This window comes from Pelodiscus sinensis, chromosome 32 (genome assembly GCF_049634645.1).
Source record: "Pelodiscus sinensis isolate JC-2024 chromosome 32, ASM4963464v1, whole genome shotgun sequence".
In the NCBI taxonomy this organism is placed as follows: domain Eukaryota; kingdom Metazoa; phylum Chordata; order Testudines; family Trionychidae; genus Pelodiscus; species Pelodiscus sinensis.
This window is the reverse complement of record NC_134742.1, coordinates 716,633-738,211: the sequence shown is the minus strand read 5'-3', so window position 1 is coordinate 738,211 and position 21,579 is coordinate 716,633. Positions and strand designations below refer to the sequence as shown.

Here is a 21,579-nt window from a genome sequence, read left to right as displayed (position 1 = left end):
AACCACGTCAAAGAAAGGTTTAAATACAAACTATCCTAACTTTGAAAAGTTTGGCACAAAAAACCCAACCAGGGCACGAGGCTAACAGAGCTGGCCTGGACTGTAATGGATGCATTGACGATTGTCTGAAATACTTTTGAGTGGAACGTTTGCAGGCATTTATTCGTGGCTCTGCTTTAGCAGGGGCATCTGTCCTACAGAAGCTTTCCCCAGCTTTCACGAAGCGCTAAACCCTCTCTTGCTTTGTCAGTCTCTCTCATCGCTTTGTCCTGGCCCGTCAGAAACAGCTAACAAAGAAATACAGGAACTGTAACAATCACTGGGCGGGGGCTATTTGGTGGGGCTATTGCCATGTATTTGCTTATATTTATCGTCCCGCTGCAGGGATCCACAGGAGGCATTTCCCCCGTGCTCACAGAACACTTTGCATTTTACTTTTACGCACTGTCACCCAGGGCTTGTCCCCACCACATGCACCACCTGCGGCAGGACTGCCTGGCTGCGGCACATCCGGTAAAGACGGGCTCTGTCGACGGCCGAAAGTTCTTCCTTGGCACAAGGAAACTGCCTCTACATAGCGCCCAGCCCAGAGTCGCTTACCTCACTCAGCGGGGTGGCTTATTCACCCCGCAGCATGGCGTAAGTGTGTCCCAGCCCCTAAGAACGGCCAGTCGGGGTCAGACCAAAGATCCAGCCCAGTGCCCTGTCTGCCCACAGCGGCCAATACCAGGTGCCCCAGAGGGAGGGAACTGAACAGAGAATCCTCACGTGATCCCTCCCCATTATCCATTTCCAGCCCCTGATGAACAGAGGCTACAGACACCATCCCTATAGCCACTGAGGGACTGTCCTCCATGAATCTATCTAGTTCTTTTTCGAACCCTGTTAAAGTCTTGGTCTTCACCACATCCTCTGGCGAGGAGTTCCACAGGTTGACAGTGCGCTGAGTGAAGAAAAACTTCCCTTGGTTTGTTTTATACCTGCTGCCTATTTCCCTCGGTATTTTACTGTTAGATGACACAAGAGAACAGAGGCGGAACTGAGACATTACAGAAAACTGAGCCGTGGCGAGTACAACTGCACTGCAGCCAGAGGAAGGAGGCAATTCAAAGGCATCGCTGAAGCAGAGGAGGGTGTGACTGGAGAGGAGATTTGAAGCAAGCGGAGCCGGCTGGTTCCAGGGTACCCACTTCCCCCCCACGGCCCCATGTAAGAGCCTCTGAACGAAGCCGTGAAACTGCACTTAAAGGAAACGCCTTCTAGCCAGGGGTGGGGCAGCTCCCTACTTCCTGCACCCATGTTCGGAGGATGCCAAAAGAGACGGGGACCCTGATTCTGTAGCTCGACCTCGGGGACAGAGATCTGGTCTGGAGGCTGTGCTCACCCATGACCGGCAGAACGCAGGGGGTCACATGCAGAACCATCTGAGAGAAGCTGTCTGAGGACTGCTCAGCTCGTGACACAGATGTGCCAGGCCAGACCCGCCAGGATGAGAGAGCTGAACTGGGCACGGTGTGAATGGCGAGCTCTGAGCTATTTGCGCCTGTTTAGCCCGGGAATACCGTGTCCCCGCCGCGCACCACGTGGCCGATGCCAGGGACCCAGGTAACGTGTTAGATACAAGCACCGGCCCCCCGGCTAGAGGGCGAATGCAGAATTTTCAGCCTCTTCTCCCAAATCCCCGAGCCCCGTTTAGACCAAGGCGTTTTACACAGGTCGGGCGGCTTTGGGAACAACACTGCCGGTGCAAAAGTAAAATACAAGTGTGTGCGGGGGGAGGGGGTTGTAAATAAAGCGTCGCTGCAAACGGCTGCGAAGCACGTTCCTCCTGCCGCCCCGCTGGGGGCCCTACACGAACACACCAGCCCTGAACTACTCGGCTTCTCTTGCACTCGTGGGAACAGCCCCGGCCTGCAGCGTCTGGCACCGGCTTCTCCCTGGCAGGCCCGGGAGCGACTTGGTCCTGATTCACTCTCCCGCGTGAGCCCAGAGTGGCGGGAGGACGGGCAGGGCAGCCTCTGTCGATCGAAGTGCCGCGCGTTCCAGACTAGTCGGGTTTCCGGGGTGCCCAGGGCTGGAGCGTTGCTGCCGTCCACCACGGTGCGCCTAGCTGGGGCCAGCGCGAAGCCCCCAAGATGGGCAGGGAGTCTCCCAGCCAGCTAGAGATGAGAGAAAGCAGCACGCACAGCGGAGTAATAATCAAGTCCTGCCGCAACACGGGAACCCTGCCTCGGCCTCCGGCTCTGTCCAGGAAGGAGGTTCCTTGATAACCCAAACCCATCTTCACTGCCCGGCCGCCCTGGCCTGACCCTGCGGCCGGGGGAACGGGCAAGGCTGCCCCGGCTTGGCCCGGCGCTAGCGGGACCCCTTCTGCGGTTTCTCCGCGCTGTGGGTTCTCTGGTGCGAGAGGAGGTAGGTGCTGCGGGTGAAGGTTTTCCCGCACTCGGGGCAGCGGTAGGGCCGCTCGCCCGTGTGGGTGCGCTGGTGCTTGCGGAAGTGGGAGCGGTCGCTGAAGCTCTTGGCGCAGGTGAGGCAGGTGTAGGGCCGCTCGCCGGTGTGGGTGCGGTGGTGGGTGACCAGGTAGGAGCGGCGCCGGAAGCTCTTCCCGCACTCGGCGCACTGGTAGGGCATCTCGCCGGTGTGGATGCGCTGGTGCGTGTTGAAGTGGGACTTGTCGCTGAAGCTCTTCCCGCAGGCGGGGCACCGGTAGGGCCGCTCGCCCGTGTGGGTGCGCTGGTGGATCACCAGGTAGGAGTTGCGGCTGAAGCGCTTCTCGCACTGGGGGCACTGGTAGGGCTTCTCGCCCGTGTGGATCCGCTGGTGGGTCTTGAACTGGGAGCGGTCGCCGAAGCGCTTCCCGCAGGCCGGGCACTGGTAGGGCCGCTCGCCGGTGTGGGTGCGCTGGTGGATCACCAGGTGGGAGCTCTGGCCGAAGCGCTTCCCGCAGGCGGGGCAGGGGTAGGGCCGCTCGCCGGTGTGGGTGCGCTGGTGGGAGGTGAGGAGGTGGTACTGCGCGAAGCTCTTCCCGCAGTCGGTGCAGATGTAGGATTTCTGCCCCAGGTGGGCCCGCTGGTGCAGGTTGAGCTCGGCGCTCTTGCTGAAGCTCCGCTCGCAGTCCGGGCACTTGTAGGGGTTCTCGCCCATGTGCACTTTCTGGTGGATGATCAGCACCGACCGCCAGCGGAAGCTCTTCCCGCACTCGCCGCAGGGGAAGGGCCCCTCTCCCGCGGGGACGCGCGGCTGGGCCGGCTCCTTCGGCTTCTCCGCCCTTCGGCGCCTCTGAGCGGAGGGACCCCGCCTGGCCCCCGGCGGCTGCCTCGCTGGCCTCTCCCGGGCTCCTCCCTGCGCCGGGCTCCGGGAAACAGCCCCGTCTCCACCTCCCGGTGCCGTCTTGCACAGCGCCGCCTGCTCAGGCCCTCCCGGCCGCAGATTCCCTGGCTTGTTCTCACTCAGCGTCCCACCACCTGCGGGGACAGACACACAGGCCAGTCGGGAGTCGGTCATAAGAGCGGCCAGACCAAAGGTCCCTCCAGCCCATGGTCCTGTCTGTGGCCAGGACCAGGTGCCCCAGAGGGAGGGAACAGAACCGGGAATCACCCAGTGATCCCTCCCCTTTTGCCTAGCTTCCCTCTAATGTTCTTTGCCCATTCCTGTGCAAAATAAATTTTATTACATGCACTATATGCAGATGTGCACCACCAATAGGAACACACAGAATCATAGAAAGCTAGGACTGGCAGGGACCTCGAGAGGTCATCGAGTCCAGTCTCCTGCCCTCACGGCAGGATCCAGTACTGTCTAGACCATCCCTGAGAGACATTTATCTAACCTGCTCTTAAATATCTTCACAGATGGGGATTCCACAACCTCCCTGGGCAATTTATTCCAGTGTTTAACCACCCTGACAGTTAGGAACTTTTTCCTAATGTCCAACCTAAACCTCCCTTGCTGCAGTTTAAGCCCATTGCTTCTTGTTCTATCCCCAGAGGCCAAGATGAACAAGTTTTCTCCCTCCTCCTTGTGACACCCTTTTAGATACCTGAAAACGGCTCTCATGTCCCCCCTCAGTCGTCTCTTTTCCAAACTAAACAAACCCAATTCTTTCCGCCTCCCCTCCTAGCTCCTGTTCTCTAGACCTTTCATCATTCTTGTTGCTCTTCTCCGGACCCTCTCCAATTTCTCAGCTTACCGGGAACGCAGCCAGTCCCCCATTCACAGCTTCTGGCAAGCAGAGGCCAGGGACACCAGTAAGACACGGACAGAGACCAGGTGCGGGGAGAACCACCCCAGCGAGTACTGGGGAGGGCCAGTTCCACCTCCTCACCCCATCTGAGCCCCGAGGAGGGCAGGGGCTGTCGGGCTGCCCAAGGGACACCTGCCCTGAGGATTAAACGACCGAGGTTTCTAGGTCACGCCAGCTGCCGCCGTACCTGCGTGGGTGTTTCTGGGGGCCCCCTTCCCCCCGTCGCCCGGCAGATCAGGGGCCCACGGCTTCTCCTCGCAGTCCAGCCGGGAGATCATGTCGGATTTGGAAACTGGAAATCCTGCTTGGGGGGCACAAGGGAACAAGTGTGGATCTTGCTCATTCACCTCACTGCTGCTCTTCCAGACCCCAAGCCCAGAGCGGCCCCGCCCTCTTCCTGCCCCCACTCCTCAGGGACTGGGCTCTCCACCGGGAAACATCCCACAAGGCTCTGGTCTGGGGCAAGGTTTCACGCACGCTGCCTCGGGAAGGGTCTTGCCTCATCCCCAGGAGGAGCAGCCTTCCATTGCTACCCTCTTTAAGCACCTGGGGTACAACCGCGTCTGTACTCCCAACACCTCCACACATCTACACACCCACCTCCACAACACAAGCCGGAGCAGGAAAACATTAAGGGCTGGTAAAAACGCCACACCCCAGAGCGACAGAGGCCAGGTTTCCCCTTCCCAGAAGATCAACGCTTCAGTGATCAATTTTCCAAAGTTTGATTTAGCAGGTCTAGTAAAGACCCGCTATATGGAATGCAGAGGGTGCGCCTGTTGATTTCGGACACTCTGGGGCACCTGGGGCCGCTGTGGGCAGACAGGACACTGGGCCGGATGGACCTTTGGTCTGAGCATGAGAAACACAGACCTGCCTTCCTCTCTTCCCTCCCCGCCACTGCGGCCCCATCAAATTATTCCAGCCCCTAACTAAGCCCACGCTCAGCCCCATGAGTGCGCCGTGCCCCTCCTGGCTGGGGAAAGCGAGCAGAGACCCACGAACACCGCTGGCGGAGGGAGGGGTGCATTTGAAACCCGGCCGCCAGGGACCCGAGTCAGGAGACACTCGTCGGTCTCAGACGGGCCGAGGGACCAGCGGAGGCCTGGCCTGGGACAGCGAGTCGGTCGCCCGAAAGCCTCGGTCATGGGAAGGGGAGCAGCACCGTTCCCAAATCCCCTTGCCTGGAGTGTGTGGGGGGGGGGAGAGTCTCTCGCTCTGGGACTCTAGTGGGAATTCTGGGAACCATGAAAAACACACACACACACACATATACAGGGGGGCAGCAACCCTTACCCAGCGAGGTCACCACACACACACACACACACACACACACACACACACACACACACACCCCCGAGGGAGCAGCAACCCTTACCCAGCGAGATCACGCCCCCCCCCCCACACACACGGGGGCAGCAACCCTTACCCAGCGAGATCACGCCCCCCCACACACACACACGGGGGCAGCAACCCTTACCCAGCGAGGTCACCACACACACACACACACACACACACACACACACACACACACACGAGGGCAGCAACCCTTACCCAGCGAGATCACCCCCCCACACACACACACACGGGGGCAGCAACCCTTACCCAGCGAGGTCACCACACACACACACACACACACACACACACACACGAGGGCAGCAACCCTTACCCAGCGAGATCACCCCCCCACACACACACACACGGGGGCAGCAACCCTTACCCAGCGAGGTCACCACACACACACACACACACACACACACACACACGGGCAGCAACCCTTACCCAGCGAGGTCACCACACACACACACACACACACATGAGGGCAGCAACCCTTACCCAGCGAGATCACCCCCCCCCACACACACACACGAGCAGCAACCCTTACCCAGCGAGATCACCCCCCCACACACACACACACGGGGGCAGCAATCCTTACCCAGCAAGGTCACCCCACACACACACACACACCACCGAGGGAGCAGCAAACCCTTACCCAGCGAGGTCACCCCACACACACACACACACACACACACACACACACACACACCCCCCCGAGGGAGCAGCAACCCTTACCCAGCGAGATCACGCCCCCCCCCCCACACACACGGGGGCAGCAACCCTTACCCAGTGAGGTCACCACACACACACACACACACACACCCCGAGGGAGCAGCAACCCTTACCCAGCGAGGTCACCACACACACACACACACACACACGGGGGCAGCAACCCTTACCCAGCAAGGTCACCACACACACACACACACACACCCCCAAGGGAGCAGCAACCCTTACCCAGCGAGGTCACCCCACACACACACACACACACACACACACACACACCCCCCCGAGGGAGCAGCAACCCTTACCCAGTGAGGTCACCCCACACACACACACACACACACACACACACACACACACACACCCACCCCCCCCGAGGGAGCAGCAACCCTTACCCAGCGAGGTCACCCCACACACACACACACACACACACACACACACACACACACACACCCCCCCGAGGGAGCAGCAACCCTTACCCAGCGAGGTCACCACACACACACACACCCACACACACACCCGAGGGAGCAGCAATCCTTACCCAGCGAGGTCACCATCTCGTAGTTCTCCTGCATGACCCCCCAGTAAAATGCTCGCTGGCCCGGGTCCAGCAGCGCCCACTCGTCCTCGGTGAAGTACACAGCCACCTCCTCGAAGGTCACCGGCCCCGCCGCAGCCATCTCCCCTCCCTTGCCCCCAGGGACGGGGCAGCCTGGACTCAGATGCTGTTCTGCAGCCTGGCGGGGGGAGGACGACAGCTGAGGGTTTCATCCCCTGCACACCCCGACTCCCCCCAGATTCTCTCTGCCGGCACAGTCTAGATTCAACACATGGCCCTGGCACCGTAGGAATGTAAATACGCCCCAAATCCACCTTCATTTCTCTCAGCCGCTCATCCGAGCTTCCAAGATGATCAACCTCCCACATTAAAACCAACCAGTCGTCCCATGGCCCCTGTGAGACCAACCACAATACAGAGAGTTGGGAGCTTTCGTGGAAATAACAGAATCCAAGACAAATATCACAGCAGCAGTAGAGCCTGTCAATTGTAAGACTCGTGTTAATGAAGCTAATTAAGTGATCCGGCTGTGTCCCATGCATAGCTTTGGAGGTGGAAACGTGAATGCCAAAGGCAGGGGAAGTTGGCTTTGTAATGTGCCAACTAGTCAATGTCTTTGTTCAAGCCCAGGGGAAGAGGTCAAATCTGTAGATGAATCCAGTTCCGCACTCTCTCTCTCTAACTGGCTGGTGACATTCCTCCGTAGGAGAATGGCTGCTTTTAAATCCATGACTGAGTGACCAGGCAGGTTAAAACATTGAAAGGCGAAACACCAACCCTTCAACGTTAGAATTCGGTTCTTAATATCTTTCACTCAGGCACCTGACTACGGACTTTGAAACCCACCTTTCGGCTCCTGAGGTCTTGTTAAACCCTCTGGGAACAGATTTAAATGCAGTCCCTGGGACCTCTCGCAGGACCACAGGCAGCAGGTCAGGAAGTGTCTGCCAGAGCTGAGCTGAAGGCAGCACACAAATCCTGTCAGAGGAACAAATACAAGTGTGAGCGCAGCATGGCGAGTTGCCCACCCTCACCACAAAGCACGAGCCAACAGATCTGTCCAGGCCACGGAGCAGAGAGGGGCTGAGATAGAATCATAGAATCATAGAACACTAGGCCTGGAAGGGACCTCGAGAGTCATCGAGTCCAGCCCCCTGCCCTCATGGCAGGACCAAGCTCCGTCTAGACCATCCCTGATAGACATTTATCTAACCTGCTCTTCAATATCTCCAGAGATGGGGATTCCACAACCTCCCTGGGCAATTTATTCCAGTGTTTCACCACCCTGGCAGGCAGGAAGTTTTTCCTAATGTCCAACCTCAACCTCCCTTGCTGCAGTTTAAGCCCATTGCTTCTTGTTCTATCATCAGAGCCCAAGATGAACACGTTTTCTCCCTCCTCGTGACACCCTTTTCGATACCTGAAAACGGCTCTCATGTCCCCCCTCAATCTTCTCTTTTCCAAACTAAACAAACCCAATTCTTTCAGAATAGTGATAGAAATGTAGCCGTGTTAGTCTGGTGTAGCTGAAACAAAATACAGGACTATGTAGCACTTTAAAGACTAACAAAATAACTAATAAACCATCTTGTTAGTCTTTAAAGTGCTACATAGTCCTGTATTTTGTTCCAATTCTTTCAGTCGTCCCTCCTAGCTCCTGTTCTCTAGACCTTTAATCATTCTCATTGCTCTTCTCTGGACCCTCTCTAATTTCTCCACATCCTTCTTGAAATGCGGTGCCCAGAACTGAACACAATACTCCAACTGAGGCCTAACCAGCGCAGAGTAGAGCGGAAGAATGACTTCTCATGTCTTGCTCACAACACACCTGTTAATGCATCCCAGAAACATGTTTGCTTTCTTTGCAACAGCTGACTCCTATTCAGCTTGTGGTCACTATAATACCTAGATCCCTTTCGGCCGGACTCCTTCCCAGACAGTCGCTTCCCATTCTGTGTGTGAGACACTGAAATTCTCCATCCAATGTTCAGTTTCTGGCCAAAATGTTTAACATCTGAGAGCAGCTGAAAATGCCTCAAACTTTTTTCTGCCTGGTGATTCTTCCGTCTCCTGCCCCCTCTCAGAAACAGGCTGAGGAGTGTTTCTAAAATAAATTCTCCCGTCCACGGGAGACTCATGGCAGCACCCCAGTGCCCCGGCCAAAATTCTGTTTGCTAAATGGGGGGCTCCCTCATGCCCCCTCCCTGCACCCCCTTCCCGTCACAGAGACAGAAATGTTCTCCCCCTGTAGTTGAAGACGAGACCTGCCAGACTGGGTCAGAGCCCGGGTCCAGCTGGGAACTCTGAGCCTGTTACAGGCAAAGGGCCTGGTCCCTTCAGCCTAACCCTGTGTGGAGAGCGGGGTGCAAGGAGCCGCTTTGGGGGGGGGGGGCCTGTTCCCCAGGGCAGCACGTTCCCTAGCTAGCACCAGGCCTAGGGGCCTGGCTTTTCCTCTCCCTGCCCCTCCCGGGTCCCACCGCAGCACCTGGCCCAGCTGCAGGGAATGGGGCTGTGGGCCCCCCCGCCACAGGCTCTGCCCCAGCTCCCTCCTGCCCCCTCGGGCTGGGAGATTCAGACCCTGGCCCGGCCCGGCCGCTCCCCGTGGCTGGCTGGGCTCCCGCGGGCGCTCCGGGGCGCAGAGACGGGGGGCGCCGGGAGGGCAGCAGCGCTGAGACCCGCCCCGGGAGCAGCTGGGGGACGAGGGGCGGGGCAGAGTCACTTCCCTGCCCGGCCTGTGCCCGGGGCGCGCCCCTCACCTGCAGGCGGCGGCTCCGGCGCGGGGCGGGCTCCGGGCGCAGCGGGGACCGGGGCTCCGGGCCCGGCGCACAATGGAGGCGGCGTGTGACCGGGAGGCCCAGCCCCGGATCTGCGGCCGGGCGGATGCTCCGTGACAGCTGCTGACGCCGCCCCCCGCCCCTCGCTCCGCCCGCAGCCCCCGGCCAGGCAGGGCGCAGGGGACTGGGCGCAGCGGCCAGGCGCAAGGGGTCCAGGGGAAGGGGGGCGCAGGGGAAGGGGGGCGCGGGGGGTCCAGGGAAAGGGGGGTCCAGGGGAACTGGGGCGCAGGGGAAGGGGGCGCAGAGGGTCCAGGGAAAGGGGGGTCCAGGGGAACTGGGGCGCAGGGGAAGGGGGGCGCAAGGGGTCCAGGGAAAGGGGGGTCCAGGGGAACTGGGGCGCAGGGGAAGGGGGGCGCGGGGTCCAGGGGAACTGGGGCACAGGAGAAGGGGGCGCAGAGGGTCCAGGGAAAGGGGGGTCCAGGGGAACTGGGGCGCAGGGGAAGGGGGGTGCAGGGGGTCCAGGGGAACTGGGGCGCAGGGGAAGGAAGACGCAGGGTCCAGGGCACGGGACGCAGGAGCTGGATGGATCTCCAGGTCCAGGTGCTGCCCGTTGGGCCGACCGGGGAGGTGGGTGTGTGTGGGGGGGGGGGGGAGGGCACAGGGAGGCCAGCTGCAGGGTAGAATACAACACACAGAGAACCCCCAGGCCTGCACAGAAATCCTCGGTTCCTGTGTGTTTGGGGAGATTTAAAGAACCCCTGGCCTGGGTCTGTGAGGCCCCATTGTCTGACTGACCCTCTGGTCCGGCTGCCAGGCCTGTGACCCCAGCACCTGCCGCTTCTCCCCTTTTCCTCCTCCCGCGCTCCCCGCTCGCTTGACTTGCCCCCAGGTTAGCGTGTGGGATGGGAGGATGTGATTGTTTGGGTTCTAACAGTAAACAATTGAATTGTTAATGATTAACGATGAATATTACATTATGCAAATAGCATCGTAAGCAATCACACCCATTTTACTGGGATTTTGGAGCACGCGATTCCCACCCCACGGTCCACGCTTATGAGCTGTGACGTGTGACTACGGCCAGCTGACCATTCAAAACTTGGCCCCCGCAAATTCTGAGCGCCACAACATCCATCCATCTGGGGTTCTTTGATTTTCGTTTCCGTGCCTGTCAGGTGCACGAGTTTCGTATTTTCCGCCTTTTTTCCCTGCACGCAGGAAGGGCTGGAACTTTTCTTGGTGTTTTGTGCTCTGCCACCATCTTGCAGGTGGGCCGTGGGCTCGGGGTTCGCACCCCCTCCAGCATGGACCCCACATGCTGGCGCGCCAGCCCTGTGCCCCCCCAAGATGCACCCCCAAGGTTGGAGTGGCAGAACCAGCTTCCCTCTGTGGGTAGCAGCGAGACTCACGGGTCGGATCCAGCTTGCAGGAGAAGGAAGCGGCTCCACACACTCTCCCTCCCTCCCTCCAGCAGGGGGAGCTGTCTCTTGGAGGCTTTCCCCATTGCTCCCATTGGCCGGAACCATGGCCAACGGGAGCAGCAGGGGCAGGGTCTGGGCATGGCAGGAGGAAGAGTCAGGTAAGTGCCCCCTGCCAAGACCCCACATCCCCACCCTGCTCCTCCACCGTCCCTTCTGTCCAGACCCCCCCCCCCCCCCCCCCGCCGGCTCCTGCACCCAACCTCCCAGCCAGACCTCAGACCACTGCACCCAGCCTCCAAAGAGGCTGGAGCGAGGCTGTTCTCAGCTGCCATCAGGCGCCCCCCATCGGTTGCCCGGCTCACCCACCCCTTAGTCCGGCCCTGTTGCTGCTGCATATTTCACTGCTCTGTGTCTTGCTGGCCAATCTATTGCAAGTTTGGAAATTAAACATCACACCACATTCCAGGGAAGAGGTGGAGAAACTGGAGACAGTCCAGAGAAGAGCAACAAAAACAATGCACGGTCTAGAGAACATGGAGACTGAAAGAACTGGGCTTGTTTAGTCTGGAAAGGAGCAGACTGAGGGGGACAGGAGAGCAGTTTTCAAGTACCTAATAGGGTGTCATAAGGAGGAGGAGGGAAAATCGTTCTCCTTGGCCTCTGAGAACAGGACAAGCAGCAATGAGCTTAAACTGCAGCAAGGGAGGTTGAGGTTGGACATGAGGAAAAACTTCCTGCCTGTCCGGAGGGTGAAACTCTGGAATAAATTGCCCAGGGAGGTTGTGGAATCCCCATCCCTGGGGATATTGAAGAGCAGGTTGGACACACACCTGCCAGCCAGATGTTGCAGGGTCCCTCAGTGAGGGCCGGGCCTGGACTCGACCTCTCGGGTTCTGGGATTCTAGACTCTGTCCGACCCGAACGGGATTTAAACGTCACAGTTGCTGCCGCTTCAGGATGACGCTAAGAAGCCCGGCCCGGCGGGAAATGGAAAAAGCCACGTGGCTCTGGGCTGCCCCGGGCGTGTTACTTCCGGGAGGCAGCTGCCCGAGCGCCCCGGTTTCCAAGCAGAGCGGCGAGTTCGCCAAGCCGGAGCTGTGGCCTTTGTGTCTGATTTTCATGGACCCCCCAGTCCTGCTGCAGGGCGGGCGGGGGCTCAAGCGGAAACCAATTAGCAATGGCCGCCGTCGCCATGACAACCCGGCCCAGAGAGACCCCCCGAATGGGCAAGCCAGCTGCACGGATGGTTGGTGCTGCAGGGACAGGGTGCCCCGAGTGTGCACGGGGGGAGGAGGGGGGCTGGCTTTTGTGTGCGCAGGGAGCTGGTTTCCTCAGGCACACTGGAAACACAAACACAAAGGGTAGGCCGGGGATGCAGGGACGTGCCCAGCTGGCCGGCCGTGGATGGCGTGGCTTTCTCTGCCCACGTGGCAGGCTCAGAGCACCCCCCCCCCCCGTAAAACAGCCAACGCGGGCACCACCCTGAGGATGTTCTGAAAGTCTATGGGCCGCGCGCCGGCGAGACCGTGCCGCATGCCCAGCGGCCTCCACGCCTCAGCCCCCGTAGCCAGGGCGGTGACAGGTTAACCGGTTACCTGGTTAGCACCACACTGACCAGCGGCGTGGCACAGCCCCCTGTCCGATTGCAGACGGGGGGCTGCTCCAGCCTCGTCAGACCCACCACGCCATGCTGCACCGGGCGCTTCAGCCCGGCTTGGCTCCTCAGCCCCAGGATCCCAGTGCACTGGTGAACTCACCGTTTCACTTTTTAACTGGGGAGCACCTATCTCCATCGCCTGAGGGGGTTTTGGTCTAGTGTAAAAACAACAAGCGGTCCTGTGTCAGCTCAGAGACCAACAGGAACATCGAGAGGGCCACGGGCTTCCGTGGGCACAACCCCCTTCCTCAGACGAGCTGGAGTGGAGAAAAAAGGGGACTCAGTTTGTGGGAGGGAGGGAAACGTCCCCTTGCTCACCAGCAGGGACGGAGCAGAAGGTTTCTGCATTTCAAAGCCTCAATTCGGCAGTGGCAGCCCCCGGGGGGGTCACGAACAGGGCTTCTAGAAATCCGCTTGCGGAGGAAAAATGCAGAATTTGCAGGTTTCACAGAGACTCTTCCCTTCTCGCCTGCTGTGAACAAATAAAAACCGTGGGCAGTCGGAATCCTTTGATCTGAGCCTCCATCAGCTGGGCTCCGGATGAACCGAGCCACCGGCATACACACGGGAAAACGGGAAATTGACACGCCAGTGCTGCGCCCGTAGGGTTGCCAGGTGTCCAGTATTTGCGGCCTCTGTCGCGTTAAAAAAAAACCACCATGTAACATTTTTGTCTTTTTTGCTCAACCAATTTTTCCCCACCATGTTTGGTATTTTTGGTGGACGTATCCCTACGTGCCCACGGCTGACAGTCTGAGCCCCGCCCAATCAGCCACATTTCTGATCGTTTGGGGGTTACCCAGCCATCGGAGTTGGACAGCAAACCAGCCACCCCACACTTCCCCCTCCGTCCTCCTGACTCCTTCTCCGTCCTGGACAGAGAAACCCGCCGAGCAAACACACCCACGCCGGCTGCCAGCTAGGGCTCCGGGCAGCCGGCGGGGCCATCGGATGCTTTGGGGGATCCCCTCACCCCCCGACGCTCCCGGTCTCAGTTCCACCTGTGGGGCCCACAGAGAGGGGAGGGCAGGGTCCAAGCAGCCACACTACATCCAGACTCACTGGTGAGATGGGCCTGGCTTTATGGGAGCAGCAAGATTCCCAGCTTTGGGGGAGCAGCCCCACCCAGGCATGGAGAAGCGGCTGCCGGAGAGGATGGGCAGTCACTGGAACTGGCGGAAAACCGCCCAGGAATTTGCTTTGTCGCTCGCTGGGGAGGGGGGGGGTTGTCACTAGCAGTGCACCTCGACGCACTGAGATCAGCCCCTCCATTGTGCCACACGGACCCGAGAGAGGTCCCTGCCCTGGGCAGCTCACAATCTCAACAGAGCAGGCAGGAGCGTTACCCCACCCTAAGCCATGCAGGGAAACTGAGGCACGTACGCATTCTTTTGTGCAGGGCAGAGGCACGCCGTTCGGGGAAGCCTGTAACTAGTGACTTCGCGGGGACGGGCTTCCAGCAGCCTCCTGTGGCCAGACACCCATCACATCACAGAGCTTTCCATGCTGGGGACCCCCCTCTGATAACGCTCCGTCGCGCCCCTCCCCCCGCCCGGGGGGCTGGTACAGAACGGTCGGACTGCCGGCGCGTTCCCACTCTGAGCGCGGGGCCGGAGCGTTTCCGTCTTTCCACGCTTTTTATTCAGCAGGTGGGTTTTTTATTTAAAAAACAAACAAACCCCAAACCCGAATGGTTCGTTATTTTTTGCTAACTGTTGCTACTTACACAAGCGGCCCGTTCGCCAGCTGGGCCACAGACCGTCCCGCGAGCCGGGCTCGTCAGGAAACCTGGCCCCGCTCCCGGCACTGGGGCCCAGCACGCGTCACCCCGGCGTCTCCCGACCGCCCCCTCCCACCCCTGCTCCTCTGTCCCCGTGGGCAGGAACCGCAGTGGCACCAGGCTAGGGATGCGAATGGTTAACCAGCAAGCACCACCCTTAGCGGTGACGGTGAAACGGTGGGGGCCGGAGCAGGCACCCCACTTACTCGGTTAACTGGTTACACGTAACTTTTAACCAGTTAACTAATTAAAGAGGATTTTGCATCCTGCCCCCCCTCCCGTACGCTCCCCGGTTTCAGCTGCGAACAGCCGAGCTCAGTGCTTGGACTCCACACGCCCCCCTGCACCGAGAGCCCTCGTGGAAGGAGCTTAAGGGAGTTAGGCACTCACATGCATCGACGTGCCCAGCAGCTTTGGAAAGCCCCGCCTAGGCCCCTAAATCCCTTCTCACGCCTGGGCTCCCCGCGGACAGAGGCTGCTCCAGACGAGAGCAGCCCCTGTCCGCAGCGGGCCCGGCAGCCCCTCCTCCAGCCCCCGCCGGTGACAGGTTAGCCAGAACCAGTTAACTGGTTAACCTTTCACGTCCCTAGCCGGGCCCGGCTCCTAGAGGCACCACAGGGGCTGAGCCCTGAGAAGTGGCCCATGGCAGGTAGCACCAGGTGGGCGCGAGGTCCAGGCGCTGGACAGGGTGTTCTCTTGGGGGACAGGGTGGCACAATGGGCCCCCCCCTTTCTTAGTGCTGAAATCCAGCGTCCCCCGGAGCGTATTGGCCCGGGCTGGACCCCCCGGCGCGCAGGGAGGGGCGAAGCAGAAGGGCTCGGTGCACCACGGCCCGGGGTGCCCCCCTCGCGTTCTGCGCATCCACAGGGTCCCGGCCGGACGTGCCCCCGTACGCTGCTCTGCCGGCCCTCGGACGCCAGCCTCAACAGGCCAACTGCCCCTTTCGGCAGGGCCTCCCCCTGGGTCACCGTGCCCGGGGCCCTTTGCCGCTGCTGGACAAGCGCCGGCAGCTCCCCGCTGAACGGCCCACGCCCTCTCCTCAAGCCGCGATGGGTCGGGGTCAAAGTCCGGGAGGGACCCGTCTCCACCCGTGGGATTCCTGAGGGACTCCGTTCCCACGCAGAGTCCATAAGGCGGCATCAAAGGCAAATTCACTCCCGCGAGTGTGTGAACGGGGCGCGAGGGAGAACTCTCACGCGAGGGGCGACCCCGGAGCGAGGGCGGGAACGGTCCCCAGCCGAGGGGCTCGCGGCCGAGAGAGCCGAGCTCCGGTGCCGTGCCGACATCTCGCCCGCCTTGCGGTGAGCCCGCGGGGGCTGCTGGCCGGCGATCGGCCAGGCATGGGAGGAGCCGGGTCCCCGCGGCACCCCCCAGCTCTAGGGGGGGCCCTTGTGGCGCGGCTCCCCGCTGTGGGTGCGGTGGTGCCGGATGAGGTCGGAGCTGCGGTAGAAGCTCTTGCCGCACTGGGCGCAGGCGTAGGGCCGCTCGCCGGTGTGGATGCGCTGGTGGGTGACCAGGTTGGAGCTCTGGCTGAAGCTCTTGCCGCAGTCGGGGCAGGTGTAGGGCCGCTCGCCCGTGTGGACGCGGTGGTGGGTGATGAGGGTGGAGCTCTCGGTGAAGCTCTTGCCGCAGTCGGGACAGGTGTAGGGGCGCTCGCCGGTGTGGGTGCGCTGGTGGCAGATGAGGGTGGAGCTGTCCACGAAGCTCTTGCTGCACTGGGGGCACTGGTAGGGGCGCTCGCCGGTGTGGACGCGCTGGTGCCGCATGAGGGAGGAGCTGTCGTTGAAGGACTTCCCGCACTGGGTGCACTTGTAGTGCTTCTCGCCGGTGTGGATGCGCCGGTGCCGCAGCAGGGTGGAGTTCTCGCTGAAGCTCTTGCCGCAGTCGCCGCAGGGGTAGGGCTTCTCGCCGGTGTGGGTGCGCCGGTGCCGCAGCAGGGCCGAGCTCCAGATGAAGTGCTTGCCGCAGTCCCGGCAGGCGTAGGGCATGGCCCCCATGTGCACCCGCTGGTGCTGCACGAAGTAGGAGCTGTCGCTGAAGCTCTTGCCGCACTCCCCGCAGGCGTAGGGCCGCTCGCCCGTGTGGGTCTTCTGGTGCCGCGCGTGGGTGGAGCGGATGCTGAAGCGCTTCCCGCACTCCTCGCACCGGTAGGGCTTCTCGCCCGTGTGCACCCGCTGGTGCTTGACGAGGGTGGAGCCGTGGCTGAAGCGCCGGCCGCACTGGGCGCAGGCGTAGGGGCGCTCGCCCGTGTGGACGCGCCGGTGGGCGATCAGCGCCGAGTTCTGGTTGAAGCTGGTCCCGCACTCGGGGCACTTGTAAGGCCGCTCCCCCGTGTGGATGCGCCGGTGGATGATGAGGGCCGAGCTGCTGCTGAAGCTTTTCCCGCAGTCCTCGCACCGGTAGGGCCGCTCCCCCGCCTCCTTGGGCTGGCTGCCGCCTCTGCCCGGGTGGGAGGCTCTGCTCTGGCCTGCACCGCCGGCGCGCCCCTGCTCCGGGCTCCGAGAAACGTCCCCGGCAGCATTTCCCGTCCCGGGCGGCTCCCCTGGCTCGGGGCCTTCTCGCCGGGGGACCTCCTCCTCGCTCATCGTCCCGTCACCTGCGGGGACAGAGAATCCAGGCCAGTCACCCCAGGCCGTGTCTACACGGGGCAGGTTTGGGGACAAATAAATCACTTTTCTTTATCGGCCCTCTCCACACCACTCATGATTTTATAGACCTCTATCATATCCCTCCTCCGTCTCCTCTTTTCTAAACTGAAAAGTCCCAGTCGCTTTAGCCTCTCTTCATATGGGACCTGTTCCAAACCCCTCAGCACTTTAGTTGCCCTTTTCTGAACCCTTTCCAAGGCCAAAATATCTTTTTTGAGGTGAGGAGACCACATCTGTACACAGTACTCAAGGGCTGTGTCTATACTGGCAAGTTATTCCGGAAAATCAGCCACTTTTCCGGAATAACTTGCCAGCTATCTACACTGGCCGCTTGAATTTCTGGAAAAGCACTGACAATCTAATGTAAGATCATCAGTGCTTTCCCGGAAAAACTATGCCGCTCCCGTTCGGGCAAAAGTCTTTTTCCGGAAAACTGTTCCGGAAAAGGGCCAGTGTAGACAGCAGAGAGATGTTTTCTGCAAAAAAGCCCCAATCGTGAAAATGACGATCGGGGCTTTTTTGCGGAAAGGCGCATCTAGATTGGCCACGGACGCTTTTCCGCAAAAAGTGCTTTTCCGGAAAAGCGTCCTGCCAATCTAGACGTGCTTTTCCAGAAATACTTTTAACAGAAAACCTTTTCCGGAAAATCATGCCAGTGTAGACGTAGCCAAGATGTGGGCGTACCATAGTTTTATACAGGGGCAGTAAGATATTCTGGGTCTTATTTTCTATCCCTTTCCTAATAATTCCTAGCATCCTATTTGCCTTTTTGACCGCCGCTGCACACTGTGTGGAAGTTTTCAAAGAACTATCCACGATAACTCCAAGATCTCTTTCCTGATTTGTCGTAGCCAAATTAGCCCCCATCATACTATATGTCTAGTTGGGGTTATTTTTCCCGATGTGCATTACTTTACACTTATCCACATTACATTTCATTTGCCATTTTGTTGTCCAATCACTCAGTTTGGTGAGATCTTCTTGGAGTCCCTCACAGTCTGCTTCTGTCTTGACTTTCCTGAACAGTTTGGTATCATCTGCAAACTTTACCACCTCCCTGCTTACCAAAAGGCAGTTTTGGGCGACCAAACGTGCCCGCATAGACAAGGCCTCAGTGAGGGGGAAAGAAACCCAAGTAGCTACTGGATAGAAAAATCAGGAGACGGTTCCTTGGGCACAAACCATCCAGCCAATGCCTCACCTGCATAGACGTCCCTCGGGAGCTCGTCCTGGGGAGCCAGGACCCCCACCTCTGGCCTCTGCTCCATGCAGGGGATCACATGGGGCTCGGGGATGGGAAACCCTGCGAAGGGGAGAGAGAGAACAGCCGCGCTCAGGCCTGGCGACGGAGCCAGGGGACGTGTATCACAAAGAGGGAGCCGCGGTTTTAAGCCCGTCTCTGTACCAGCGAGCCGGGAGGAGTCTGCTGGGGGAAGGGACGTGATACCATCGTGGGTTCCAAAGCCAGAGGGGCCCACGGTGATCGCGTGGCCCAGGCCAGAGACCGAGAGCCGAGCTCTTAGAGGAACGGCCAGACTTGATTTTAAAATGGCCAGCGGCGGAGCCTGGTGATTAATTACTCTGCCTGTTAAAATCCAGGCCTGACATCAAGTCTGAATCAGGGATGTAAAATCTCCGTTAATCAATTAACCAGTTAAACGTTAGGTCAACCGAACGTGCAACCCGTTAACGAATTAAGCAGGGTGCAGGCAGGGGACTGCTCCAGCCAGGCACAAACCGTGCCCCTCGGAGACCCAGCTGGCATCCGGGGTCCAGTCCTGGGGCCCACAAGTCATCCCAAGAGCGCTGATAATTCGGAGGTTCAGAGAAGAGCCACAGCACAGATTAAAGGCTTAGAAAACCTGTCTGGCAGCGGCTGATTCCAGGAGCTCAACCTGCGTCACTTAGGGAAGGCGAAGGGGTGCTCGCAGCCCACATATTAGCTACATGGAGATCAAATACCGAATCAAGAGCTCCGAAGCGAGCAGAGGACGCTCTACCCGACCCAGCAGCCGGAAGGTGACCCCAGCCCCACGCAGGCCGGACACGAGCGGCCCATTTTTAACAGCGAGGGCCGGTAACCACTGTCCCATGTGGATTCTCCATCCCTGACCCCTGTTACACCGAGACAGGGTGTTTTCTACAAGAGCTGCTCCGGGGATTACACCGGGGCAGGGCTCTGGCCGGCATACAGAGGAGGCTGAACCAGGTGATCACGACGGTCCCTTCTGGCCTTGGAGTGTGGGGAAAAAAAGGTCATTTGCCAGAACTGAAGCCCTTTGAGCCCTGCAGACAGACGTTCGTAGAATCATAGAACGTGAGGACTGGAAGGGACCTCAAAACGTCATTGAGTCCAGGCCCAGCACTGTCTAGACTATCCCTGATATATAAGAGCAGATTGGATGGGGACAGACAGACAGACACACACACACACACGTTAGCTGGTTAACCTTTGGCCCTTGAAGACTCCCAAGCACCAGCGAATCCACTCCCGCCGATGCTGACAGTTCAAAACTCTGCACCTTAGCACGGGGGCCCCTGGGGTACCTGCGCCAGGAGACGCTTTCGGACGCGACCAGGCGGCACCGTCGAGCCGAGGAAGACGAGACAAGGCACAACGGCTGGAGCAGGGAGGCAGCCACGTTCAAAGAGGGAAGGAGCAGCCTGATCTGGGGAGGTGTTGGAACCGGCCACCGGGTCACAACGGGCCCTTCCGGCCTGAGCATCCGTCGCGCTCTGACTCCCTGGCGGGACACGGAAGCGTCAGACACTGGAGCGGGGGACCCGGGATCCCGGCTCCTGCAGCTCCCTATCGACTCACTGGGCACCCAGCCCCTGCTGCCGGAGCCGCGCCCCGGGTACCACTCTGGGCCTGCTCCCTTCTCGGCCCCGGGCCTGGGGGGCGCGGGCAGCTGGAGAGCCCGGAAAAGCCCCACGGATCCATCCGCCGCAGCCAAAGCCTGTTCGAGTTTGAAACCCCCAGGGTGTAACAGCCCCTCCTGGGCGGCTGTGGCACTCGCGCTGTAGCAGGCGGGGGCAGCTACCCCGGGGGCCGTGTGTAGCAGGGACCCTGCACAAAACTCACTGGGGGGGGGGGGTTAAAACCACCCAGCACCTGCCCACGTCTGCCCAGAGGCGGCACCTCTGTCCACTGCCCAGAGCTCTCCCCTCCCCCCAGCTCAGCCCCCAGCCACGCCGGCGGGGGGGGGGCTCCCCAAACCCGGCTCCCCGCAGCCAAAAGCTCCCCCAGCCCTGGCCCCAGGCAGGCAGAGAGTCCCGGGGAGCAGGCAGAGCGCTCCCCGCTGTGCAGCCACTGGGCTGTGCGCCCCCCGGCCTGATCCCGGCCAGGCATCGCGCACACACCAGCCCCTTTGGGGGGGCCCCCGGGCAGCGCAGGGACCGGGCAGGGCCTGGCTTCGCCCCAGGGCAGGCTCTGCGGGGGGGCAGGGAGCCGAGACCCCCCCCCATTGCTCCTGCCGCCCCCGCCCGGCCCGGCCCTGCGCCCGGGGCGCGCTCCTCACCTGCAGGCTGCGGCTCCGGGGCAGGGCGCACGGGGAGCGGGGCGCGCAGGGAGCCTGGCTCCAGCCGGGCCGGGCGCCGCGGGACGCTGGGGACGCGACCGGCTCCCTCCCCGCGGCGCAGCCCGGGCTCCGGGCGCTGCGAGCGGAGCAGCGGGGGGGCGGTGACCCGCGAAGCCCAGCCCCGGATCTGCTCGGCACAGAGACCGCGGCAGCTTCTTCCCCGCCCGGCCCGGCCAGGGCCCTCTGGTGGCCACAGCCCGGGCCAGGGAGCCGGGCCAGACCCGGGCACAGATCAGGGGCCTCTTCCCTGCGCTCCCCAGCACCCCGGGCGGGCAGAGGCCTCGGGGGCGCCTCCCCAAGCGCCAGCCGGGGCAGGTGGCTGGGAGCCAGGCGCAGAACAGGCCTTGCTCCAGGGGCTCGCAAAGAGGGAAGGGCACCACGATGCCGGGCGTGGAAACAGCCCGAATGTGCCAGCCCCGGAGAGCAGGGAGCCCCGGACACTGGCCCCCCGCCCCGTCACTGCCACCCCCTGCAGCGGAGGACGTGAGCGGGGTCGCCCCCGAAAGCGGATGTGCCCAAGTCACTCGGTCTCCCCGGGCCGGTCCCTGACCCCCGCCCCGTCACTGCCACCCCCCGCAGCGGAGGACGTGAGCGGGGTCGCCCCCGAAAGCGGATGTGCCCAAGTCACTCGGTCTCCCCGGGCCGGTCCTTGACCCCCCGCCCCGTCACTGCCACCCCCTGCAGCGGAGGACGTGAGCGGGGTCGCCCCCGAAAGCGGATGTGCCCAAGTCACTCGGTCTCCCCGGGCCGGTCCCTGACCCCCCGCCCCGTCACTGCCACCCCCTGCAGCGGAGGACGTGAGCGGGGTCGCCCCCGAAAGCGGATGTGCCCAAGTCACTCGGTCTCCCCGGGCCG

General features: G+C 61.0%; 1 protein-coding gene across 1 annotated transcript; it reads right to left on the bottom strand.

The window, feature by feature from the left end:
- Positions 1 to 134: 134 nt before the first annotated feature.
- On the bottom strand, positions 135 to 20,978 carry LOC142823179 (uncharacterized). Its single transcript, XM_075913791.1, has 5 exons — positions 20,665 to 20,978; positions 19,594 to 19,887; positions 18,345 to 18,446; positions 15,904 to 17,091; positions 135 to 3,227 (listed from the first exon to the last, which is right to left on the bottom strand). The coding sequence occupies exons 3-5, from the start codon at positions 18,409 to 18,411 to the stop codon at positions 2,356 to 2,358; spliced, it is 2,127 nt and encodes a 708-aa protein (XP_075769906.1). The 5' UTR covers positions 18,412 to 18,446; positions 19,594 to 19,887; positions 20,665 to 20,978; the 3' UTR covers positions 135 to 2,355.
- Positions 20,979 to 21,579: the final 601 nt, after the last annotated feature.